This window comes from Tyto alba, unplaced genomic scaffold (assembly GCF_018691265.1).
Source record: "Tyto alba isolate M040663 unplaced genomic scaffold, T.alba_DEE_v4.0 Super-Scaffold_18, whole genome shotgun sequence".
Classification (NCBI taxonomy): domain Eukaryota; kingdom Metazoa; phylum Chordata; class Aves; order Strigiformes; family Tytonidae; genus Tyto; species Tyto alba.
The window spans coordinates 24,171,102-24,197,797 of NW_024881280.1; the positions used below are offsets into that span (position 1 = coordinate 24,171,102).

Genomic DNA, 26,696 nt, shown 5'->3' on the forward strand with positions numbered 1-26,696 from the left:
GCAGGCACGTGCCAGTGTCTGTTCCTGTCACGCAGTGCCCCTCAGCCTGCTGCTATGCAGGCGCTGCTGCTGTGGGTGACAGCCGGTAGGGCTGCTGTCCCGCTTCACACTGTTCAGGGAGTTGGGAAGGGAAGCAATCAAAGGAGAACATTTGCGTGGACCATGAACACAGGGTGAGTTTGTGGGTGTGGGGGTTATTACACAGAGCTGAACAAGGCACTGAGGGATTCTTTATTCCCATCTGTGCTTGAAGCCCTTGTTAATTCGTGACTTTCCAGGGTGACTGGGAGGCGAGGTGAGAGGGGCTCAGCATGGGAAGGAAGCTGTACATTTGAGAGACAACAATGGCTAACGCTGCAGACACCTCTGCAGAGCTGGCAGCCATGCAGCTGGCACTGGCAGCGGCGAAGGATTGGTTTGCAAGCTGTGTGGGTTACACCAGATCCTGTGTGCTTTGGACCAACCACCTGGGACATGATGCTTGTATTTCTGTATGTGAGGAGCAAGGACACCTTGTGTCACTGCTCCAAGGCACATGACAGCCTCTGGTACCAGGTGTCATCAGGCATCACAGGGCTAACCTGTCCCTTTGAGTCCAGGGACTCTAGCCAGACAGACAGCAAAGGAGCTTTCCTACCTGACTAACGTATCCCTGAAAACATCAAATGTGGAGCAGGCTACAACATTCTGCTTGAATTGATCTAATCTCTCTTGCAGCACAGGAGATGGATTTTTCAACTTCACTGCCCTCCTCCCCAGGCTGGTTCCCCACCCTCGCATTGCAAGTGTCATTCCCAGGCTTGCTGACCTGCACCATGCTGGTTGCTGGGGTTTTCTGGCCGTGCTGACCTGTGATCCTGAAGTTGCTTTCCTGTGTTTCAGATGAGTTGGGTAATTGCACCAGCCATCTGCCAGGAGATTTTCCAGGGGCTGGCTTCTTTTTGCAGCAATATAAGAGCCTAATGGTATAAAGGGGTCTTTTCCCATGCTGGAGTCTCAGAGTAACAGAGAGTCTGGTCAGGTTGCAGCCTCTCCATTCTCATTAGACAGATGCCTTTCCCTATAGTCTGTTTCTTTCCCCATCTTGGCAAGCCTAACTTTTATGCTGTTTCTTTGATAAGCCTCCTCCTGGCTTGCTCATCCCATTGCCACACCCTGTTGTCTCTCCTTGAAGTTCAGAGCAAAAAGAGAGAGGGAAATTCTGTAGGAGACACCTTAGGCACAACCATTCTCCCTTACTTTCTTCTCTGCTCTTAGCCTACGCCTTCCAGCTTCCTTGGGCAGTGCCAATCCATGTACTTTAGACTGCAGCTCTTGGGGACAGGGGCATCTCTGTTAGCCACAGAGCACCACCCCAGCTCAGACCCTGGCAGAGCAAGCAGGCTGCATTGATGCAAAAACTGCATCTCAAGGATTAGGTGGGCAGTGGGCACAGGACCTGGCGTGTTGGTGTATTGTGGAAGCTCAGCAAAGGCAGCCTGGTGGGCATTGCTCCCTGGCCAGCACTTGCCCTGTATTCCCTTTGGTTGTGTCCTTCTTGGTCTAGACACATACTGTACCGTGCAAACCCTGTAGCTTGGCTCCTCTGTTAGCTCTTTTGGCAAGATAGATCTTTCTGTTCCTATCAATTCGTGGGCATGTGATAGGACTCGATTGAAAGTGAGGTGAGGCTAGTAATTTGACACGACAGCTGATATTGGGCCTAGACTGCACTTCCCACTGGCCAGGGCTTAGCTTCACAGAGCTTTTAAGAGTATTTTTAGTCCCCAGAAAATAAAAGAGAAACTAAACCTGACTCTGTGTGCTGTCGCCTCTGCATACTCGGCTATTTTTACTTCCGACAGACTCGGCCTGAGTCCAGCTTTTAAAAAAAGCTGGAATTATTTTACTTCCATTAAGAAAAAAACCCCAAAGCCTGATGTTATCAGGTCAGCAAGGGGACATCTGATCCCAAAGTTGTCAGGCAGACGTCTCTCCGAGGGGCATGTCAGAGAAATGCAGGGAGCTTGAACAGATCAGCAGATCAGCTCTCCCACTGCAGAGGCTTGATGCTGGCACAGACCTCTCTGCAAGAGCGCCTGGAACACGAGTGGCACCCACAGGACGCTTAGAAAACTGACATCCCTACCCCAGGCAGGATGCTGAGCCGAAAAGTCCTGCGCTAGTCCTGGCCCTGCCTGCCTCCCTGCTAGGCCAGAGGGGGCTCAGACAGGCTGGGGAGCTGAGACCCTGCTGCCCCTGAGCTGGGACTCAATCCCTATGGCGGACACCGGGATGCCAGGACTCTTCTGCAGGGTCCCTCAAAAGGTAACACGATTCAGTGAGCAGCAGCATTTCCTTGCAACGCAGGAATGGGAAGAGAGAGGATGTTTCCAGCACAGATAGCCTTCATTTGTAAAGAAGCAGCTGCCAGGAAGGTAAGTTATCAAGGGGTGGTACTTCCCAAACCTTGCCCTATACTGTTGCATCACACATTGTGTATGTAAGCCCACCCTGCTTTACTGCTCTAGCAGACCCTCCTTGCTGATACACTCAAGAAGGGAGGTCCAGGAGTGCCTATGGCGGTGACAGTTGTGTGGGATGAGTTCCTTCTCTCCTGGGAACTGGCCAGTTGTGATCCATGTGAGAAATGGCTTTGTCCAGGAGCTGGAAGGCAACTGCTTTCTCTTGCTGCTGTCTTGTCAGGCTGTGGCACCAAATCCTGTAAGAGTCTTCAGTACGGACCGGCTGCATCTTGTAAGTGGCTGCTGCACCTTGCAGTTAAAGCTCAGGTGGCTGCACATTTAGTGTGAAATTGCCCTTGGGATTACAGTGTATGTACCACTCAGCCTTGCTCCAGCCCTCTCTTTCTCTCATCTCCCTTCTCCTTACACTCTCAATTCCATTCATATCTCGGTTTACATTCCCCTCCACTTCTTCTCTACTCAGTGCTTTCCTTCATGCTGCTTCTCTGAGCTCACCCACTGTACCTCCACACTCCATTTTAATGTCCTTTAGTGTCCCTCTCCAAGCTGCATTGTAGCCAGCCTGCCTATCTTAAAATCAACCACCGGGGAAATCAAAGTAGAACAGCGGCATTAACAAGCCACCTGAATACCACAGCTCAGTACCAGGTTGTGATTTTTGGCCGTGCCCTTTCCTTCCATCTAGATATGACCCATTAGGCTGTCAGATCTTTGGGGAAGGAATTTTGCCACGATGCTTATGTCTGGAGTGTCACAGTCAGGGACTTGGGTTGAAATGCTTTTGTTTGCTGTAGCACCTGCAGGTTGCTGCACTCAGCAACTGATGCTGGGATGCACTACGTAGGGGTCAGCCTATTCACCAGCTCTGCGGCTGGAGCGATGACGACAGGGTACAATAGTGGTTCTGCAGATGCTGATTGCAAATATTTGCCTCAAGGAGTGTTGCACAGGATGGGGAACAAGAGGAGGACAAACACTTGTTCAGAATTAACAAGCCAAAGTCCTTGGGCAAACAGACCTCTATCTGCTCAGCGAGGGAAGGAGGGATGGAGGGTAAATCTCTCTGTGTCTCTTATCTTTTTTTAATGCACTTAAGTCCTTTGTGTCCTTATAATCTGATTGAGGGTCCCTAATACTGTTGCAACCTGTGCAGCCATTCCTCTGCCAAGCACTGGAGGATGGCATGCTTCTCCTTGGGAAAAGGAAACAAGCTCCTTCCCCCATTTCCTCCCTACCCCTCCCAGTCCCCCCTCACTGCTGCTTATCAAACTGCATGGTGAAAGCATCCTGGAGGGCTCTGTGTTGGTTTTTCCTGGGCTGAGAATGATGTCTCCCTGTCTCCCTACACCAATGACATCCTGCCCACTGGCATGAGGGAATGGATCCCCCCTATGTCCCTTCATCTGTGAGGGTCCTGGGGAGCTGTGATTCAGACCTGAAGTCCTGCAGCCTGTTCTGGATTCCTCCGTAATCTTTGAACAGTATATTCCTGACCCTTTTAATTTTCAGTCCTGGTTACTTGGTTTACTAGCAGTTCCTGAAATTTGTGTCTCCCTCCTCTCCTGGCTTATAGGTAGGTGTCATTCATACAGCAGAGCATGGAATAGATGTCTTCTTTCTTAGGAAACCAGGATACATGTATAGAGGGAAAGAAATCATGGATGGAAATGAAAGTTTCCTGCTTAATCCAGGGGTTTATTAGTACTGTTCTTCAGGGATCTCCCTAGATAATCTCAGGTTTGGTAATTCCCTGTCTGCCCTTTGTGAAATCACTCTCTAGAACTCGGAGCTCCCAGAAAGGAGTCTTGCTCACAGGCTACCTGCTGCTGGGAATGGAGGTGAAAAAATCAGTAGGCAACATTTTCAGAAACACTACCATGTAATGGAAGAGAAAGGTGGTACTTATGCCTAGGGCTGTCAGTGAATTCTCCACACAGAGTCAGAAACAGAAAGTGAGGCAGGGGAAGGAAATTACTCAGCGTGATCTGAGTTCACCTATTTGGCTGCATGTCTTTCTCTCCATCTTCAATGCCTGCTATCCTCCCATAGCAGCCACTTGCAGGAGCAGTTCCATTACCCTGGTGAGCTCCAAGCCTGCTCATGCCTCTTCTCCTGCTCAGTGGGAGCAGGAGGACTCTTAAAAGGAAGCAGCCATATATCATTAATAACATCGTGCCTGTGAGAGCCTCTGTCCCCCCACACCATGGCTTACAGGTAATGCCACCTGGGCCCCCAGGTGGGTGTTGCTACTGCCAGAGAGATCTTGCTGTCAGACTGTATAACTGAGTGCACAACCAACCGGTTGGTGTTGGTTATTCTTGCTGTTGGGGGGGCTATTGGTATGGTCTGTCAGTCAAGCTGGTTTGGGTGCTCCAGTGGTGAAGAATATCAGGATCTTGATGTTGTGGCAAGTAAAGGCTTCATGTGGCACAAGTGGGACTGGTGTAACCATTACAGTAAAAGCTTTCTCTTTCCCGTGGCATAGTAAGCAAACGTGGCACTGAAACACAGTGTGACACAGATGTGCCTCTTTCTAGGGCACAATATTTGTCAGTAAACTGCAGGTTCTTTCAGGTGCACAAGTTGTTCAAAAAGCATCACTTCAAAACTGATTTGGAGTGTTTGCTTTTAGTTGTTTGTGTTTATGGAGTGGATTGATTGCAAAATATTAATGGCTCAATGTGATTAGTAATTGTATCACATAATTAGTTCTTGCAGTCAGACTAGATAAACTCTCCTCGTGCTTCTAAGGAAGAACTTGTGCAGTGTAAAGTCAAATTTTTCTTGTATTTGAATGCTCCTACATTTACCTTGAAAGATTTTTTTTTTAACTGCAATAGCTGTTTTTCCCAGCAAGACTGAATTACACCAATTTCACAAGAACTGATTACCAGAGACTATATGGCTGGCCAGAAACAACTGACAATTGGACAAATATCTATGGCTTTTTTCATGATTTGTTTTTAACATTGTATTTTGTACTAATATAGCTGTTCAGCTGTTGTTCCTGGTCTGTTGATGCTGCTGTGTTTTTTTGCATGGTGACAGTCACTGGTGCTTCCCAGTCACTGGGAACTGTTTTCAGTGTGCTATTTGCAGTTCGAATCACTGTGTTTTGGAAGAGCTGCAACAAATTCTTCAGTATCTTCCTACTTCAGCTTTATCACTGCTTTATTGTAGTAGAGGTTGTTTCTATTTATTTGGGTTCTACTTTTATTACAGTGGCCTTACTTGATCAAGGCTGGAATATATTTTTTGAATTCACAGTTCATAATCTATTTGCTATAGATAACTTTTTTCAAATATAAACAGTGAGAACATTTCTTATTTTTAAGAACAATCTAAAAGCTTATTTTTATAACTGTAGGTTTGACTGACATTTGAAGTCTTTCTTCTAAAAGCAAGATCATCCAGAGGGCACTGAGGTCTGAAGCTTTTCATCTGCCCATCAGATTGATGGTGATTCAAGAGTTTGAGTTAATTTCTGTCTTCATTAATGTTTGAATAAAAGTAAAGCTCACAGCCGCACGGTTAGCGCTGGAGGCAGTCTAGTTGGTATTATTGGGATTGCTGGGTTCAGCTGAGATCTCAGGTGTTCAGGAGATGGAAGCTCCCTGGAGTGTGGAGAATGTCTTACTTAGCAAATTTTAGCATCTGCATGTCAAGGTTCCCTGTGGCACTAAGGAATCATGAGGATTTATCTTGTTTTACCTGCAGGTGTTCGTCTGGATCGAGTCCGTGGAGGCCGACAGAAATACAAAAGGAGACTGGATTCTGAGAGTAGCACTTACCTGAGCTTACAGATCCCTCCACCAGCTAAAAAGCCACGTATGTGTTAGTCTTAAATTGTGGTTCCCTGAGCAACCACTAAGTTTCTTTTTATTGGTCTCCCAAAACGTACAATGGAGCAGTTGTCACTTCTGATTCCCATACCAGTCACCAACTCTAAGATTTTTTTCTTATGATCATACTGCAAAGGTAGATTAGGTACACTGAAGGTACAGCCCAGGTGCTGTATTCATTGTACCCTGCGTTAAATACAAGACCTTTCCTACAAGATTATGTAAATCCATTTAGTGATATTCTGATCTTTTACTGTACCCAAGTTATGTTAACAAAACTGGTCCTATGCTGATTTCTCTCTTCCATACTACCCATGGTTCTCTAAACCTTTCCACATGCCACCAACTGATTATTCATGCCTCCTCCTCCCCTTGTTGGACCTACCTGAGACAATGACTGACAACCTTGCAGTAGCTTCCTGCCTTTGTCATCCCTGTACAGAGCAGGTTTGGCATAGGCAGATCACTGCAGCTTGTGTAGCTGCAATGTAGTCTTCTCCCCTTGTGACCAAAACCATTTCTGAGGTCCTATGGGCCCTATGGTCACATCTTACCCAGGAAGGTCCTTCTAGAAAGGGCTGTTGTGACACCTTATGTCATGAGAGATACAACAACAACTTCTCCTTTGAAATGTGCAGTGACTAAGATCGTCTCTCACTTGCTGGTGGCTGAGCCAGAGAAGATTTATGCCATGCCTGATCCAACCATGCCGGAGAGTGACATCAAAGCCCTGACAACCCTCTGTGACCTGGCAGACAGGGAACTAGTGGTGATCATTGGCTGGGCAAAGCACATCCCAGGTAAATGGGGAATTACGAGGGTGTAAGCGTAATCAGCAAAGGGAACTATTATTTATCAGTGTGCTTATCAGTTTTGTCTTCGACCAGGACTTTTACATAGAGTGAAAGGTAGAAGATACCATCACAGAAAACTGCTTGTGGTGGGCTGTCATTGGTAGCAGACTCCAATATAGCCTATGGTGTAGGTGCATAAATTAATGACTGTATGCGTGTGAGCCCTGGGGTTATGCAGAAGGCTTTGAGATGATATGAAAAAGTTCTTGGTTGTACCTGGCGTTGAGTGGCACAGTGAAAATGCTTGGGAAGCAGCCCTTGGGATGGTACAGTGGGATTTAATGATTTTGCACTGCGTCAGCATGACCTAGGTCTGTTGTGTTCATAGATGAATAAATTGTATGGCAGTGACTGGACTTTACTGATGATGACAAGGCAGGTGCCCACCCTGTCTGTATTGGTCATTCTTCCCAGACTCGGGAAAGCTTTTGTCATACTGGATTCATTACAGAACAAGGTCCATTGAGATGGAGGACATACTCGCTATTGTCAGTGAATCTCCAGGCTTCTCTGCTGACAAATAATGAGGACAACTTATTGGCAGCATGACTGGCCTGGGAAGGCTCACTGACTATATCCAGTGAATGCCTGTACAGTTGAGTAACATGGCAAGTCTCTCACACCTGCAGGTAGGATGGACCCAGGCTGAAGGAGCAGACATGCCCCTCAAGGGTGTTCTGGGAACAAAGATTCGGATTAAGAAGGGAAAATGCCCCCTCACCCTACTTCCCGCCTACCTCCAGCAAAAACATACAGGTTGGATTTGGGTGTGGAGGAGGTTGGCCACAGAACTTAAGGGATGTCCTTGTCCTTGGGGTTTGCATGGCTGCTTTCCAAAAACTGCTTCAAATGCTTACTATGAACAGCTCACTACAGCGATCTCCTACCTTCTGTCCCCCTTCATTGTGTCAGGAGAATATCTGAGCCTCAGGATCACAGATTTTAACCCATATTACATGTTGTCTGTGTCTCCCACTGCATGGGTCCCCGTTCTCTTTCTTTGCTTATTGGCTTTAAGTTCTTCCTTGTTTGGTGAGGCATCTTAGCATGAGTGATCAGACAATTTAATTGTCCCATATATTTTGTTTCTCCTTGTAGCTCCTCTTTTGGCTTTTTGATGGCTTCTTCTCTTTTTTTTAGAGGGAGTATTTCTCCTGTGACTAAGGGGTTAGTGGTTTCCTGGGCTGTATGGAATATGGACTGTTAGGTGGTGAGAATATGAAGTCCAGAGAAACTTTTTCAGGACAGTGTTTCTGAGTAGGGGTTAATCTTGGTGGTGCCCTTCTTACATGAGATCTGCAGTATCTGCAGGGATTACACCCATCACTAGTGCTGGAATCCATCTGGGGCTGATTCATCACAAGTGGGGTTACAGTAGTGATTAGGGAACTCAGCCTGGATTGCTCTACTAACCCAGTACTTGGGGTGTTAACAGGAATGGGTTTAATGCAATGCAATTAGCTGCTATGGCTGTCCAGTGAGGTGCTGCTGTATGTTCTTCTAACCTTGGCTATTTCTGTTTGCACAGCGTGCCCTGCCGTAGTTCTCTAGCTTGCGGCTGTGGAATGAGCATGGGATGCTCAGCTCAATTCCCACAGAGTTTTCCAGCCTGCCATGGTGATATTATCCCAGAACAGGAGTGTAGTAGAGATTACTCCTGCAGTGTGAAAGGGGCTCTTCCTCTCCTTTCTGAAAGGCAGGACATACATGCCATTGTCTCAATTTTCTCTGTGTATTTTCCTTTCCCAACAAAGGCACTGCAACACAGTAACAACCATCAGCCTGGCACTGTTCAGACCAGCAGCAGTATTGTAACAGGACTGTGTGCACAGAAGAGAGCTTGGGGATTGTTACACAAGGGAGCAGTATCGAGAAACAAACGTAATAAAAGACAGTTCATAAAAATGGAACAAAATACCCTCTAGTTCTGAAACAAGTATGAAACATACTGAGTTAGGCAGCAAGGGGGCAGAGCAGGGCAGGGCCAGAAGGCTGCCAAGTATCTAGATTATCCATGCCTGGTATTTCTGCCTTCCAAGGATTTTGAGCAAAACAGGACATTGCTTCCTGTGTGCATGAACTCTTGGACAGAGAGGGATGGAGAAAAGAACAAAACTCACATACTCGTGCCTTGTATTTACACTGGAATTAGTAAAGAACAGTGTGACATTAAAGCCATACCAAACCTTCAGGATCCCAGGTATCAGCACAAACTTCTACCCCACAGTGTTAGCAAATAAAATCAGTTAAGCTTAAAGACACTCTCCTACAATAACAAGCAAGCATGATTTAATGGTGTTTAGCAAATGTTATTAGCTCAATGGCCTTATTAGCCATTAGCTGAAAAGCCACGCTCAGCCAATGTGGAGTTGTCCCCTTCTGTATGAGGCCCCCTCCCCACTCACCCTCCCTACTCACCCTCCCCCCTATGCTAATTGTCTTTGAACATCATCTACCTTTTCTGCGTGCCTTGATGCAGGGAGACAAGACTTCTCTCGAGGGGTGACAATGAAGGCTCTCCCAGGGTAGCTGTTGTGCTGTTCTCACTAGGAAGACGATAGTACTAGAACAGAATGAAATATGGCAAGTGGAGTGACAGCAGCTGTGTCTGGAGTGGCCTCAGATCCTATAATTACATCTCCCTTTATTACCTCTGCTAATGGCCCTCCAGGATGACAGAAATGATAATAAATTAACAGATTATGAACTTCACTTGCCACAAATTATGTGACTTTTTTTTTTGTAATTCTGGGAGCTCCCACTGCCAAACCACTGAAAAAAAAAAAAAATCACAAAAAAAAAAAAAACCTGAATGTCACATCATCTATTGCAAATAAAGCAGCTTTTCTCAACCTGTACCTGGGAAGGAAGGAAACGTGCATGCAGCTCTGTGCTAGAGACAGAGGCTCCCCTTTTGGGAGCCTAGGGATGGCAGTGGAGTATTGTGCACCTGTCAGGATCAGACCTGAGAAAAGCAGCAAGAAACAGATCGCTAAGGGCACTTTCTGGATGCTGTGCCATCAAACAGCTCAGGAATGCAAAAGGGCTGGATTCTAGCAATTCCTGGGAGCTGTAAGATGGCGAGGCAGTTGAATTTCACAACTAGAGGTTCTCCGGTGTTATAAACCTATAATAGCAAGCCTGTGATCTTGACCGGGTGAAATTAGCATTTACCTTTCCTGATCTCAAATTTTGTAGCATGGGAGATACCAGGTTATATGATCTTCCCTTGTCTGTGCAGACTGCAATGATAAAGGTGGTAAAGGCACAGTCCTCCAGCCCCTGCATTCTACATTTATAAACACTGGAGGAAAAGGGTCCCAATTCTGTCAGATGTTTCAAGTCCAGACTTGACACTGCAGCACTCCCTCCCTCACACCCGCCTGCCAGAGCTGGAGTTGTTGGCTACCTGAGAGTGCTTCTGGCGAGGGGCTTTCCCAGGTGGGCAGGGCAAGTTCAGCTGGTTCTGTTCTCCTTGGCACAGCATGGTCTCTCCTGTATAGTTCCCACCTGCTATAACTGTCTCTGGGGAAGAGTGATTAACAGAGATGCTGGATGTACAGGCTGTTGATAGGGTTAAGTCAATTTTTTCTACTTTATTCTCCAGCAGAGAATTGTGAGGGACATGTCTGTCCTGGATCCTCTCACTCTACTACACAACTGTTTCTCAATCTTAAACATTTCGTTGGCAGACTGTGGTGAGGTGATGGCATAACCCCTTTTGTAATCCAGATGGGGAATGAAGATGCAGAAAAGCCACGTGTCTGACCCAAAAACTGGATTTAAGGTGGCAATCTAAATGCTGGTTAGAGCTAGGAGAGTGGTGACCAAAGGAAAGAATCCAGATGCTAGAGACTGTGACAGTGGCTGTGCACAGCACCATTACCCCTGTCTCGGGGCTAATCTCATCAGTTCCTTGTGCAGCAAGCAGACCTGGGGAGGCAGGATCCCAAGCCTCTGAGCTGCATCAGCCTGCACTTAGACTCAGTCAGGAGGGCTGCAGAGCACTGGCTGGGGGAGGTAAGGGGCAAAAGGACGAGGCACCCCTGAAGTAGTTACAGCCTGAGCAAGGGGTGGGATTCACCAGGTGCTGGGCTATGTGGAACACAGGCTGTGCTGTGCAGGAATCAATCTCACAGCCATGGAGCTGGATTTGCAGCTCTTCTCCCCAGTAGCCTGGACTCCTCTTTAGCTGTTCCCTCTGGCACTCCTCCCCAATGGTTTATTGATTCTTCCCTCCCACCCACTGCTCCCCTCAGACCTTGCACACACAACACGTGACAGCTGATTGGTATCTGTTAATTAATGTGGCCTGGGGCCTCTTTTCTATTCAGTGGCCTGATAAGGGAAATTGGATGTCCAAGGGCTGCCAGGCCATTATCACCCTTTGCTTCCCCTGGCAACACAAACACAAAACATGGCGTAGTGATAAATAAATACCACTAACCCACCCTTATGCCTTCCCTTCCCCAGCTGAGATAGTGCAGATAGAAAAAGAGAACCCACAGTCAGTCAATATAGCAATCATCAGCTCTTTTGTTAATTGCCAACTTGATAACAAGAGAAATCAAATGATCATCATGGTGGCTGGCTACCTGGGCCCCGATGCAGGGCCAAGAACTGTGATCAGGGAGGGCTGTGGGATAATGGAGTCCCCCTGAGCCTAGCACACGCCAGCGGGGCTGGGAGGCTTCTGCACAGGGGTTAATGAGCTCACGGGCCTCTTGGTGAGCCCTGAGGCTTAATAAGTGTCTGGGGAGAAAACTGGCAGGGGAGGCTGGTGGAGCATCAGCTCCCCCAGCTGCGGGGTGCCCAAGTGGCCCGTTCTCTCACAGCCCTGGGAACCTTTAGACGCAAGGATCTGTCAAAAAAGCACAGTCCCTGCCTGCCCGTGGTGGGCAGGAGCTGCCTAGATGGGACCAACACACTGTGCTTGGCATCCCTGTCTGTAACGGCTGTTGCACAGTGCCTGTCTCCCAGGATCTTTCATGGTCTGGCCTTCAAGGGTACGTGGTACAGAGGACATAACAGACACAGCTTTCCTCCCCGTGCACTTTTTGGTTTTTCCCTCAAGGCAGACAGTGCCTCTGTGTTTTGGCCTCTCCACTTTCTCAGGTGGGCTCTGGGGCTGCCAGGGCCTATCTCCAGGTGGTGATTGCTCTTTCTGGGTTTAAGGAGAAGGACTTGATGCCCTGCTGGGTGCTGGTTCCATTGCTACTGGGTTTGGCTGTGATTTAGGTACTTGTATGGCACCGTAAAGGTACTTTTGATGCTGGGTAGAGTTGTTGGCTGTGAGGTGCAGAAAGCTGATGGTGTGGAGCTCAGGAAGTGATAGGGAATACAAGAGGATTCTGTTCACAAATGTATTCAGCTTTTGAATACATTTCAGTGCTCTATTGTGGCAGGACCTTTTCTCATATTGGCCAAAATGAGAGATTGTGGTATGCTTGTAATTCAGGCCTGTGTCATTCCCTCCTATCCCATCACAATCCCTCTTTTCTGCCATCTGGAGATCTTCTCTGCTCTTTGGTCAGCTGGGGCAAACTAAATAGGCTGCAGTACAAAACGCCAGAGGAACAGTGAGTAGGACGATGTGGTACAAAATGGTTGCTGCTATAGAAGAAGCAAAGCAATCAGAGCATCAGAACTCCTCTTTGAGGCTGCAGGTGGGCATGGGAGCAAAGAGAATGGTAAGGTCCACATGTACTGATTGCCACAAAGACAGGGTCACTTTAGTAAGCTGGTTTGTTTGGTTTTTTTTTTTGAAAGCAGCAGGCCAATGGGAGAGAGCGCTTGGGGTGGATCCCAGGAAAACTAAGGACCCCAGGCTTCTAGAGGCTTTGCTGCGGACCCATTTGACCCTGCTTGTCTTTTGCCCTTTCAGGGTTCTCCAACCTCTCCCTTGGGGACCAGATGAGCCTCCTGCAGAGTGCCTGGATGGAAATCCTCATCCTAGGCATTGTGTACCGCTCCCTGCCATATGAGGACAAGCTCGTCTATGCTGAGGACTACATCATGGATGAAGAGCACTCTCGTCTGACAGGGCTGCTGGAGCTCTACCTGGCCATCCTACAACTGGTGCGCCGTTATAAGAAGCTCAAGGTGGAAAAGGAGGAGTTTGTCACGCTCAAAGCTCTGGCCCTTGCCAACTCAGGTACAGCCCTGGCCCAGCTAGCCTCGCAATCAGGCAGTCAATGCCCACACTGTTATCCGGCCTGGGAGGAAACTAGAGCCTACTGCCCAAGACTGTGTTCTGCTTGTGCCATTCAACATCCTCAAAGTTCCTCTCTGTCTGCAGAGCAGGACCTAAGCTGGAGAGCAGGGAGCAATGAGGCTTGCTGCTGCTAGAGCCCCAACTGTGCTCTGGCCCGGTACTAGGTAGTGGAACCAGGTAGGGGTGGGCTGCCTGCTGACATCTGGCAGTAGAAGAAAAGGCTGTGGAGCTCTTCTCCACTAGGAAGCTGACTCCAGTGCTGTGAGTTCAGAAAAGGGGATGCAGGCCATGCCTGCATCCACCTCAGTAGGGTTGGTCAGTTGCAGAAAATGGGGAAACCCTGGTCCCAATTTCAAATTCCACAAAAAGCTATGGGGTTGGGGCTGCCTGGTCGTGTCTTGGAGATGTTCAGTGGTCACAGACACTGAATCCCCTTTTAACTGGGAGACAGTATGGATCTGGATGGTAGAGGATAAGACTTGCTGGTAGAAGCCTGATGTTGCCTGTTGTGTTCTTGTGAAGAAGATGAGAAAGGCCAGGGCCCTCAGCCCAGTGCCTTCCATCTCAGTCTGGGGAGGGCTTCAGCCCTCAAACCAGCAGGCTGTGGGAGACACAAGAGGTGCTGTGTCTGCACTGGTGTTGTACAAAAGCCAGATGCGTATTTGCTCAGGAGTCCCTTCCACAAGGGAAACTGCTAAAGCCTACTGTGTGAGGAGGGCTCCCTCTACATCCCTTGAGTCTCATTGTCTCACATCAGATCTTGCTTAACTGCATCGTGCAGGTCACAGAATTCACCCTTGCAGCCCAGCAGTATCTGTGTTTGGCTAAAGTTGCCTTCCAGAAAGGCAACCCATGTGGAGCTGAAGGGATTAAAAGAGGGGGGAATCTACATATTCAGTGGCAGCTGACTCTAGTAATTAATTGTTCTCTCACTTTTAAAAAAAACAAAGATACCATATCTTCAATGCCAGTTTGCCTGAATCCAGCCTTCAGATACTGTTTTTTGTTGAGCTGTGCCCTATGAGGCCAGGTCTTTCTACACCTGACAGCTTGACACGATAAAGTTCCTATAGTTGCATTCCTTGGCAATAGATATATTACTTCAAGTATAAGCAAGTGGTCCAGAATACTGTGAGGCTGCCCTGCCCTCACCATTTTACACCATTCTGTTCCTCTTTGCCATCAGTACTTCTTAGCAGCAGCAATGTAGAATAAAAAAGAAATTACTTACAGCTCATTGATAAAAATGTTGAGTAGCATCTGTTTTTTTACTGATCCCTGTGGATTTCCACTAGAAGACTCCAACTTCAGGGATGATTCACCACTGATAGCTACTTTGAGATCTGTCATCTAGCCAGTTACTAATCAATTGAAAGTGTGCTTTATTGATATTGCATAGTGCTAATTTTTTAATGAGAATGTCCTGTGGTGCTAAGCCAAGTGCCTTATAAAAGCCTAAGTCTATTATATCTATGCAGTTAACTTTATCAAGCAAACTTGTAATCTCATCAGAGAATGAAATCAGGTTTGTTTGACAAGACCTCTATTCCAAAGTGTCGTGTTGACTGGCAGTAGAATCATAGAATCACTTAGGTTGGAAAAGACCTTTAAGATCATCAAGTCCAACTGTTATCCTAAGACTGCCAAGTCCAACACTAAACCATGTTCCTAAGCTCCACATCTACACCTCTTCTAAATACCATCTTCTAAGTCTCAATTGAATGTCACTTTCTAATTTTTTTTCCCCTCTTTATTTTGCCCTGGTTCACATCACGCTAGCATAGAAATTACCAGATAAGACCTAGGAAAATATGTGCATCATTGAACTTTGCCAGTCATCTTCAATTTCTCAAAAACACGAAGACTTGTTAATCATTAATCTGCCCTAGATGGGCCTCAGCCAGCAGTTTTAGAACTCTTAAAGACAAGTTATCCAGCTTTGATGATTTTTGTGCAGTTTGCCCCAATAGATGTCTAACATCTTCTTGCATAAACAACAGACTAAGAAGTCTTCATCATCTTCATATAACACAGGTACACAATGCTTCTTTTTTCTAAACAGGACAGAAACACTCACTGAGAACTTCTGTCTCCTCTGAACTGCTGTTAATAGTTTAATCATCTCGAGGTGAAAAGAGCCCAGCTACAAATGGCCATTTTTCTTCTATTTCTTAAATATTTATAAAACTTCTTTATTGTCCTTAGACCTTCCAGTCATGGATTTTTCTCTGATGTCCTTCACTTCCCTTATCGATTTTCTACACTTCATAACTTCTGATTCATATAAATTGCTATCTAGTTCTCTTTTTCAATTTCTCATATATTGCCTTTTTAGCTCTAATTGCTGCCTCTACTTTGCCACTGAACCAGGATGGGCAGATGGCCAAGGCTGGCCTCTCTCGATTGTGGGATGGTGGCTTTTGGCAATGTCATCAACTCTTGTTAAAGAACCTGCCTCCTGTCTACCAGGAAGGTCACAGGATTAAACAGGCAGAAGGGCTCCTCAGAGAGGCTGAGGCGGTTGTGACAGGGTGTCAGGATAAGTGCCACAGCGGGACTTGATCTGTCCCATGCTATGAGTGGAGACACTGCAGGATCTGAGCTTTGGTGCTGTCAAGTTCTTCACCGTGCAACAGAAGCACTCTGCTGATGTTGCTCACTATGCTTTCAGGACTGAGTCCAGGGTAAGCCTTAAGGGACAGTGTGTATCAGGAGTGGAGAAACACTGAGCAAAGACAGAGCAGAACAACCAACACGCATCAGCTGCTTTGGGGTTCTGCTTCCAGTGCTGTGGAGTAAAGAAACTAAGGTAAGGGCGGGGGGACACAGGCCAAAGCATGTTCTCAGCTGGATGGGATGAGCCATTCTTACTTCACTGGTTTCAACTAGTGCAGCTGGAAGTGCAGCTGTGTAGGAGCATAATCCACAAAAATCCTGCTTTATTATTCGTATCAAAACATATTAAAGCACAAGATCTTGTTTTTAATGTAATTAAAGCCTCTCACAACACACACATAAGGAAGCTAGAAAAGGGTAAGTGTATTTTTCTAATGTAACCTTCACATTCTTTTAATGTAAGTTATTTTTCTTAGTGTATTTTTGACATGGAGTAAACTTGCAGAGCCTGCATGTATGCGCTTGCATGCAAACAGCTGATTCCTAAAATGGTAGGAATGCAGACTACCTCTGGGCCAGGTCTCAGCTCCCTTGGGTCAGAGACAGGGTTTTAAGCTGAGCACTTAGATTAGCACCTGTGCTGCCTAGATCTACTTTCTCCCTTGCCTCCCATATAGATAAATTCCTGAATTTCCCTTATCCCTGCTGAGCGTAATTGCTCATACAGCTGAGCTTCTAGGGACTTTCCTCTCTTCCATGCAGCCCTGTGTATATTGACCCTTTGGTTCTAGGAATGAAAATAAATGAAAACAGAAGTGGGAACTCACTCACTCTTCACTAGAGGAGAAGCTGACAATGGACCGACCTTGCCAGAGCCGTGGCTGATCTCTGAGTCCTCAGTGTAACACACCAAGGACACACCTGCTGGGACTGGCAAAGATAATTCTTTAGTAAGTGCATTTTAGAGAGCTGAGAAATGAATTCTTAAAGCCCAGAGCAGCAGGCAAGTCCCAACAATATTATCACCCATTCTTGACAGAGGAGGGATGCTGTAGACTTAACTTATTATCCTTCAGAGCCAGTAGTCCCTTCTCAGGCATTCCTAGGTCCTCTTTCCTCAAATTGATCAACCTGGGTCTTGAAGAGCCCTCCAGGTTAGCATACAGCACATGTGAATTTAAGGACATCCCAGACTGGCCAAACCTTATTTCCCCTTTTTTATCCCCAATGCACTTTTGTGCTGAGATGGAGCGAACAAGGTTTGAATCTAGGAAGGGGATGTGTAGCAAATTCTGTTCTAATGGGTCCTGTGAGGTCCCTGCTCCTCCTGCTGCTGCCAGAAGCTGCAAGAAAAGAGTCAGGTGAGGGAGGCAGTGAGCCTTGTCCATTCTCACACCTGCCCTGTACCCCATGCAGCAGTGCTGGAGAAGGGCTCCTGACATGAAGCTTTGACTTCTAGGCCAGCTGACCCTCAGGGACATGGTCAGGCAGCCTCCCTCTACCTCAGTGCTCTGACAGCTGTAAAAATTCATAGCTATTGATTTTGTAATTAACAGTTTATCAATGCCATTGACACCAGCTCACTGATGGATTGCAAGGAAATTAATCCTGCAATGTTATTTTATTTTTTTGCAGTCAGCTGCCAATTTTGAGCCTCTTTCAGTAAAGATGGGGGGGGTGGGGCAGACTTTGATCTTAATTTCCCCAATTCCTCTCCCTGTATATCTCTAGTTATTTAGTGCTGTTAAGGCTTATCATCTTAGAGAAGTCAGGTGGCAGAAGGGCACAGTTCTGGGGCTCTGTCTACTGTACAGCAGCGTCAGTACCCAAAACCAGAGCACCCACTTTGACCTGAAGCATGGCTCATTGCCTGATGCTTCTGGTACCTGCTGGGATCTGCAAACTCTGATGGGCTGTGATAACTTCTCCCCCTTGTGCCTCTAGCCAGAAGGACATTAAACAGAAAAGCTGGAGGACAGTTCTCTCCAAGCTCCAGCTCTTGATACTTCTAGTCTCCAAAATGACTTCTGGAACTTGGCAGGAAACAACCCATTCACTTCTGAGTGGTGCATGGAAATTTTTCCAGAGATGCTACCTGGCTGGGAGAAGTTGCCAAGCTGACTTGGCAACATGATTCTTCCTCCCTACTTTTCAGAATCAACCTCTGTGGCTAGCTTGGGTCACCATGATGACCCACCAGCCCTTCTCTGAGCTTCTTTGCCTGGTCTCTTGGATACAGAAAGCAAATGCAGCAAGAACAATCCTTCCTCATTAGGCTTCTTGGAAATACAACCCTTTAATATCCTCTAATTAGTGCATTCCTTCTAAACAGCTTCTTAAACAGCTTTCTTGCCAGACATAATATTTTCCCAACTGTTGTAATACTTTATAAATCATGCCTCATAAATAGCATTTACTGTACATGTATCTTATGAAATTCACAGTCTCTAATTTGGTGTTGTGCTCTCCAGAGAGATGACATACTTCTTGAGAGATTTTGGTGCTTCAGCCAGCTTTCCTTCCCTTCACTGCTGTCACACCGAGGAACCCGTGTCCTCACATTTGTGTCGTATGTGTGTGTGCTGAGCCAGAGCACTGCCACACTGCAAAGCCCAGCTGCAGCGGCAGACAGTGCAACTACACATGTGCACGTGTGTTTGTCGTCGTGTCCCTTTGCTGCTTCTGGATTCACTGCCCTGCGGCAGGAATCTTTATCAATGGATTCAGTATCGATTACAAGTCTCTGAACAATGAAGACAAGGCAACACAACAGTGTCTCCAGCTCTGTCAGGGTTGTAAGAAAGAAGCAAGTATCAGCAAGATGAAAAGGAGGAAAACCTTAAGTGATGCTGTGCCTGGTTAGCTTCTCTAATCTAACCTCGCCTCTTCGGTGCTGCCCTCTGGCACTATGGCTTACCCACAAGTTGAGCAGCCTGTGTTCAACTCGGGCTCCTCAGCTCGACCCTGGCCTGGGTCACTACCAGCTGCCTTTGCCTTAGAGACACACCAAGAAGCTGTGCTAGCCTCACAAACCCGGCTAGCCCCTCCGGCAGCTTGTAGAAATCCAACTGGCAGCCTAAGGGAAGAGGCCTTGCAGAAGGTGCTGGTTTCCTTTACTGAAGCAGGAAGCTCCCTGAGCAGCTGCTGGCAATCTCTGAAAACAGGGGCATATGCACAAAGGTGGGGCTGGCATCACCCCTGGGCACACTGGTTGTGACCTACTGGGGCTTTTCTGTCTTGCTGACACCCTGAGCAGCTGCACAGCAATTAGGCAGTTTAGACAGATGAAGCGCTATAGCAGTGTTAATTATTCTTAATGAGATTGCTCCCAAGCGGCAGCACAGCAGCTGCTGCCCCTTGCAGGGTGACTCTCCCCATAAGGAGCATGGAGGGCAAGTGAATGTGCAAGTCACAAAGGCCCCCAGCTGACCCCTGCACAGCCTTGGGGTGGCTGGCAAAATGGGCAGCACACGGCACAATGTGTCACCTACCCCTGGCAAACTTAACTGTCCCTGCAGTGCTAGGGCCAACTCATTGGGCTGATGTCAAACTTCACAGCAGCAGCAGCAACATCTGCCAGCAAGGTGGGTTTTTTCCCTTTAAGAAAAAAAACAACCACCTCTGTCCCACCCTCCAAGCCCCCCCCCCCACCTCCCCCCCCCCCAAAAAAAAAAACCAAAAACACAAACAACAAAAAAACAAACCAAACCAGAAGAAAGCATCTTTAGCTTCAGGACCATAAAGGATTTTCTTTCTCATGTCTGACTTTGTTTGCTGTCTTTTCTCCCTCCCTCCAGACTCCATGCACATAGAGGACATGGATGCAGTGCAGAAACTCCAGGACCTTCTCCACGAAGCCCTGCAGGACTACGAGCTGAGTCAGCGCAACGAGGAGCCCCGGCGAGCAGGCAAGCTGCTCCTGACCTTGCCCCTCCTGCGGCAGACGGCCGCCAAAGCTGTGCAGCACTTCTACAGCATCAAACTGCAGGGCAAGGTTCCCATGCATAAACTCTTCCTAGAAATGCTAGAGGCAAAGGTCTGACAGCCCCAGTGCCAGCCGACAGTGGCCGGGGAACAAACTAGAAACAAAGATGCAGACAATGGAGCAATCCAAACAGCAGCAGCAGCCACCGCCGGCTTTTATCTCCAATCATTTATTATGGAAGAATTATTTAATGTCTATCTGTCGGCGTGACTGCAGAATCTCGTGTACAGGAGGGGGGAAACTCTTTTAATCAGTCACCTGTTTCTCTTTTTTTTTTTTTTTTTGTTCGTTTTCTCTGTGGGAAATACCAGACTATGTTCTTGCACTTGTTGAGGCGGTCATCGGGGCACAGCCCCTCTGAGCAGTGATGCTCTCAGCGCTGCCCAGGCCGCCTGCTCCCCAGCTCCCTCCGCCAGTGCTGGAGGGGGGATGGGGGCAGAAGCAGGAAGAGAGGAAGAATAGAGTCAATATAAATTTTATCTGCTGGTGTTGTGAGGGGTCAGTTAGAGGGTCCTTCTTTTTGCCACCTTTCTGGCTCTAACAAACAGCAGAGCAGATGCTCCTTTGGACAAGAGCGCTGCTGGACCTCTCCTGATCAAAACGGCTGCCTCCCAGGCTCCTCTAGCGACAGCTAACACTTGTACATACAGGCCCCACTTCTTACTGGGAAAGATGCTCCTAACTGTGTAAGATATTCTGCGACCTTGTACAGTGTGTCATTACGCCTGGCTAGTCCCTCCCATGTACAATCCCCGCAGGCCCCTGAAGAGGTAGGATGTATGTCCCTGAGAGAATGCAAGTCTCCTTTTCCAGATGGCAAGGAAAAGGGAAAAGAGCCCGATGTTATGCTTCAGTGCTGGGTTGACTTGATAATCTCTGCATCCTCTCCTATGTGGTGCTAACTACAATTCTTCCACACTTTTCACCCTGTAGTGTATCAAACCTGCCTCTTCAGTTCAGCTGAGTGCCATTCCCCACTTGTTCCTTGTGGCAGAGAACACAAGGCTTTGTCTGCATGGTTACTGCCCAAGTATAAATACACCCCAAACCAGGGCTTTCCTAGACTTCATTAAAGTGATAGCTCTTTGCCTCCACAGAGACTTAGGCTTATTGCCAAATGCTAGTTAGGAATCAAGGGCACTGCTTTTTGGAGGCAGCAGCTCTTGAGCCTGAGAGATTGCTTTTTTGTGGCAGCCTAGGGAAATAAATTAGAGGGTGGCACGAAAACTCCCAATATCCCAACTACTGTCTTCCCCTGCCTCATCCCATTATCCTCAACAGCAGCAAAAGAGCTAGCAGAGATTGTACCTGGGCCTGGTAAGAGATTCTCTCAGTGATGGGAAAGCAAATACCTGACCTTGAGGTGGTGTGAGAAAAAGTGGGGGAATGTTTATTTACTCTCCTCATGTAGCCAGGTCCCCGCTGTCTCCAAGCCCTGGTTTGGATCTGCTGCCTGAGACACAACTGCTGCATTCCCAGTAGCCAGAGGGGAAGGTGGGTGACTGACAAAACTGGCTGGTGGCATTCCCTGAGACTTTATTTTCTAGGTCAGTTTTGAGCCAGCTTGAGCTGATGAAACCTGACTGTATTGTCTATGGCATGGCAGGAGAGGTGAGAAAAAGCCTCCGAGCTACATTTGGGATACCACTAGCTGTACTGCCTCTGTTCCCCTCAAGCTTCCATCCCTTCCTGGCTAGGCCAGGAGAAGGGTGGTGTGGCAGAAGAATAACTTGCCCCCAGCAGGAAGCCTTCTAAACCAGGGTTGAGGTGTGTGGTCAGGGAGACTCTGGATGCTTGTTTTCTCCTGGAGCAGGATGTGTCACAGCAGGGCTGTCAGCACTGCAGACCGAAGCCCAGGCTAGCTCAGAGGCTGGGGCACTAACTGATGCTGACTGCTCAGCTCTTGTAGCCAGTCAGCTCCTGGTACTTGAGTTCAGTTCCATCTCTTTTGAGTTTTCCCTCACTACACAGTCGTAGCTACTCTCAGTCAATAAAGAAATTCAGTCTTGCTTCAGGCACATTAGTAAACCAATAGAGACCTAAGGGGCAGAAGGCACATGGGAGCTGGGACTGCTGCCATGTTCACAGCGGTAGCAATTACACAGTGGCCTTGTGCTTTGAAGAGATACTTGTGCTTCTCTCCCCAGCTCCCTCCTAGAGGCAGCTGGAGAGAAAACGAGACACTTTTGGTTGTGCTCATGATCCCTGTACTCATCTGTGACTGAGGGACCAGAGTGAAATGCACTCCACCACTATAGAGCCAACTTGCCATGTGCTGCATTCTGACAGCTGTTTCTGTCTGTGGCATAGATGCTCTCACAAATGTGCTGGGTTGTGCTATCGCCTGTAAGTTTGACTCACTTGACCACTGTTGATTCCCTGCCAAGTTCCACCCAACTCAGCCACAGCACATTGTGTCTCGACCTGCTATGCAAAATAGGCTGAAAAGAAGACCCTAAGAAGCAATTCTTACTCCGTGGGGCCCTGGCTGGAAAGGTCACTTACAAAATACAAAAAAAAAAAAAAAAAAAAAAAAAAAAAAAAAAAAAAAAACCAAACCAAAAAAGGGCTCTTCCAGCTTTGTTGCATTTGGACTTGGTACTGCTTTCCAGAACAGGGAGGAAGGACTATCTATAAAACATGATTATGGAGAGCTGCCAAGTTAATCTAGCCCACAGAGACTGCTGGCTATTTAGAGTAGGGCTGTGGTACACAGGCAACTCCTGCCTTGGCAGAACAACATAAAGATACCAAATGCATTTTTTTTTCCAGGACCTTCTTTCTCCATTACAGCTGCATAACCTTGGAGTCCATCTAGATATCCCCCACTGCTTGAAGATAGTATGCCTGGAAATGTTTGTATTGCTTCTGAAATAGGATGGGAACTGAACCAGACAGTAATTAACATATATTAATCTCTTTAAGCAAGGAATGCAAACTCTTCCCCAGGAACTGGGACAGAAACACCTGTCTAGATTTAACCCTTAAAAGGCTTGTGCCATCAGATTGGGAACCAGGTCAGGTCTCTTGGGCCCTTCATACCAGTGCAGGAATCACATGCATCTCTTCCCAGTTATTCTGATCTGCTGTGCATCACTAATACTATCATGCTGCCACAACCAAAAAGCATGTTCAGCTACGCAGTGAGCTGGATGTGCAGAGAAGGGTAACATCTTAATGTAGTCTTCTCAGGGCACTTTGAAGTAGGAAATGAGGCTTCAGCAACTGCTTAGGTCTCTGAATGCTCACAGTCTCTTACAAAAAGGTCTGGGGATGTGGAAGCTGAGACATGAACTAGGAAATTGGTTCCAGGTCAGTGCTCTTTATGCCGTTCATTTGATAGGAGCCACAGAGTCAGAGCCATACTGCTGTCCTTTTACATGGGGCAACAGATGATGGAGCTTGAGCCTTGGGACACAAATGGGCTCTATGACTTAAAGAAAAGCAAAGCAAAGCAGTAGAGGTAAGTGTGTCAGTGACAGTGAATAAGCATGAAGCCTACGTCCAGCAGCGATGGTAAAAGCAGCTCCAGCCCCTGATTTGCATGTGTGGATAACAGAAACCACATACCCGTCAGCTACTACAAAAGGCAATTCTTCCCAGGTGACCAGCTCTTTTGTTTTGGGCACATTCTTCTCTGGGAACAGCGGTGTCTGGCCTGTAATGCAAAACAAATTTCATGGGGATCAATTAAAAGAAAAGGTAAAATACCACACAGAATTAGGTTTCTGGGGAAACTTGGGCATTACACCTGGCAGCAAAACCGTGAAGCTACAAGAAACACACCCACAACAATCGGAACCTTGCAGTATTGCTCATGCTAAGGGGGCATTATTTTTCTCTTTGTAAGCTAAGTCATCTTTTTTTTTTTAATTACTACAAGTATATAAAATAAAACATGCTGCACCAGAAACATGTAAGCAGCTATTAGAGGGGAAAGTCATTGAGGAAGACCCTAGAATGTACCTTGTTCAGCTTTTATTACCAATTGGAGCTGAGAAAAAGAGCTTCCACTTTGTTTCCACAAGCTATAGTCAATCATATGGCCAAAGGCCACCGTGTTCTTGTGGCTGGGTTATGTGGAGGAGCCAGACAGAGGCTGTGAGAATGATGCAGGGAGTTATAGACAGTGAAATAAACCGTATCTACTTAACTATTATCTGCTCCTAAAAAAAAAAAAAAAAAAAAAAAAAAAAGAAAAATAAAAAACCTGTTAAATAAATTGTATTCTTGTGGTACAGGTCATTTCAAAGAAAACAAGAAATAAAACACAGAAATGTAAAAACTAACTCAGACAGAGTAATGTTTATTGTGTTTAGGAGCTGCTTGTTCTGTCCCTCAGGATGCACACATCCCCACAGAAGAGCCTGGGGGGGGGAAACATGATTTGTGCATGTTGCACAAGGGGCAGAGAGCCCCAGCCCTCTCACTAAGAAACGCTCATTTGGTGTTTTCCCATATTCAGAAAAAAAAGTGTCAGCAAGCTTCTGAGTATTTGTGAGATCAGCTTTGCTCAGTATTTGCTAGACTGGCTGTCAGTCTCTGTCACGGACCGGTCTGCTTCTTCCACTCACCCATTTCCTCCCCACATTCTGCAATTCGCTGGTGCAGGGCATAAACATGAGCTAGCGACGAAAAAGCCTTGAAGCTGTTCCAGTGAAAAACAAAATCCCTAATCATAAAATAGGCCACTGGCTTAAACCCAACAGTGATATCATGAGTGTTGCAAACATCACTGCAGCTGTCCAGTGCTTATAAAGTGGGTACAAGTGCTGAAGTCACGGCATTTGCATTGATCTGGTGGTCAGGTGGTGCAGGAGGGCAAGTTCACATCTCCTTGAGAAAGCAGAAGGAAACACACTGTGGTAAACAGGGCAGAGATGTGAGAAACAAGGACCCCAGGTTTTTATTCTCCCTCTGACAACTGAGCACAGGCAGCACCACAGCCTGTGTAAGTGCCACCATCTCCACACGCCTCGCTTTTAGCCAACACTGCCAGGGTCCTTCTTCCAGAATTCACTGGGATGATGCGTCTAAACCAGGCAACCAAAATGCCTCTCAGCCTGCCCTCGAGAGGAGGAGGGGGTGGCTGAATTAGTGGTGGCCAGTAGGAAGGTCGTGGGCTTGGATGAAAAAGCAAGATGAGCACAGAGCTGGAGACGGAGGTGAAACATTACAAGGTTTTTCTTAGAACAGCTACCCCCAGCGCCACAGTCACCTTCACTCTGACCGTGACAATCTTTGAACCAACAAGTCCTTTTCTAAGCTCACACAGGCACCTCACAGCCTCCCCCAGAGCCCAGCTGCAGCGAGTGTTTAGGCCCTCTCAGTGTTGTATCTGTTCACAGCAGGTTTGGATTTGGCCACCGCAGTAGGACTTTAAAATGGACTTTATTTTGGTCAAATATAGCACGGAGTCAGTCAATCTGTGGCTTTGTGAAAGGCAGAAGTTCTGGGGATCTGAAAAGTTTACGTGGCACTGGAGTTGGTGGTGTCAAGCCATCGGTAAGAGTAGCCAGAGGACTATGGAGAGCCCATGCCCCACTGGTCTGTTCAAACACCACTCAAGGGACGAAGCTTTCCTCAGTCCCTTACTTCTGAAGTGGCAGCTCCTTTCCTTACATGTCCTGGGCACCCTTCTGCTTTGTCCAGCTTTTTTGAGGCTTTCCTTACTGCTGTTCACTCACACTGGAATTAAAAAAAAGGGGGGGGGAGGGGGTTGTCTTTATGGTAAGCACAATGAGTATTGGAAGAAACTGAGAACAACCTGAAATTTCCTCTTACAGAAGATGGTCACAGAAAATACCAGGAAAAGTATTCTATTTTCTCTGATTAGCGGGGGAAGGAAAGAGGTTTCTTTACCAATCAGTATTGATGTGTCTAAACACATTTCTCTTCCCCAAGTTAAAGGCATGTTTAACTGATGGGATATGCTTTTAAGCTACGAATGTTAAAACATGATTGCAGCTGTTGTTTGTGGCTACCTGCACACAAAATAAAATTAAAACCAACAAGACTTTACTCTTTCAGCCTAAGGTATCACACAGGGAATAAAAGCAAACATTAGCTGATGCACAGAAATCTTCAGTGCTCAACTTTTCAGTAACAGAAACTGGAGAGGTTGTGCTGTGTGCCTGGCTTCCTTTACAAAGACATTCTCTCCCTTTGCAACCAATTTGAAATGTCACCATGGCAAAACCTGAACACCTGCACCTGGGGAGCAGGAGGACTAGCCTAGTGGTGCGCTGGGGTGCCTGGAAGAGACAGAGGTTGATTAATGACTAATGTGCAATGGGTTTAGCAAACACAAGGATGGTTCGACAAAACACAACAGCGCTGATCCAAAACAGTACTGCCAGCCAGCCAAAACCAACAGCCTTGCTCCAGAAAAATGCAGCCAGCGGGTCTTTACGTTAGTGCTAATCAGCTTTGAGAGGCCCATCATGCTTCTGGTCTTTGTGTGCTTCCTTCCACAGGCTTGGGTGAGGCTAGAAAAGTCTCCAGCTCTGGGAGTAGCAGCGTCCAAATAATTATAAGAAGGAGTGAAGTCACGGGAAAGATCAAAACTGGCCAAAGGCTCAAAGCATCTTTTGTGAGAAAAACTGAGAAGACAGACAACAGCTACCACTGACACGTCACAGATTTGTTACAGACTTCAGTGCTTCACCAAACCCTTTGTAAATCTAACCAGTCACATGCTGACTGCAACCAGCGCTCAGC

General features: G+C 47.0%; 1 protein-coding gene across 3 annotated transcripts in view; it reads left to right on the forward strand.

Moving 5' to 3' along the window:
* ESRRB (estrogen related receptor beta) overlaps positions 1-25,349 on the forward strand; it is a 107,374-nt gene extending 82,025 nt beyond the window's left edge. For 2 of the 3 annotated variants that reach the window (XM_033008722.2, XM_033008721.2), the window contains exons 4-7: positions 6,183-6,293; positions 6,946-7,107; positions 13,046-13,315; positions 19,789-22,243. In XM_033008722.2, the coding sequence (XP_032864613.2) occupies positions 6,183-6,293; positions 6,946-7,107; positions 13,046-13,315; positions 19,789-20,033 (788 nt within the window). In that variant the 3' untranslated portion in view covers positions 20,034-22,243. Of the gene's footprint in view, positions 1-6,182; positions 6,294-6,945; positions 7,108-13,045; positions 13,316-19,788; positions 22,244-22,748 lie in introns of those variants that run through there. The other variant, XM_042790795.1, reaches the window with a different exon arrangement.
* The last annotated feature ends 1,347 nt before the right edge of the window (positions 25,350-26,696 follow it).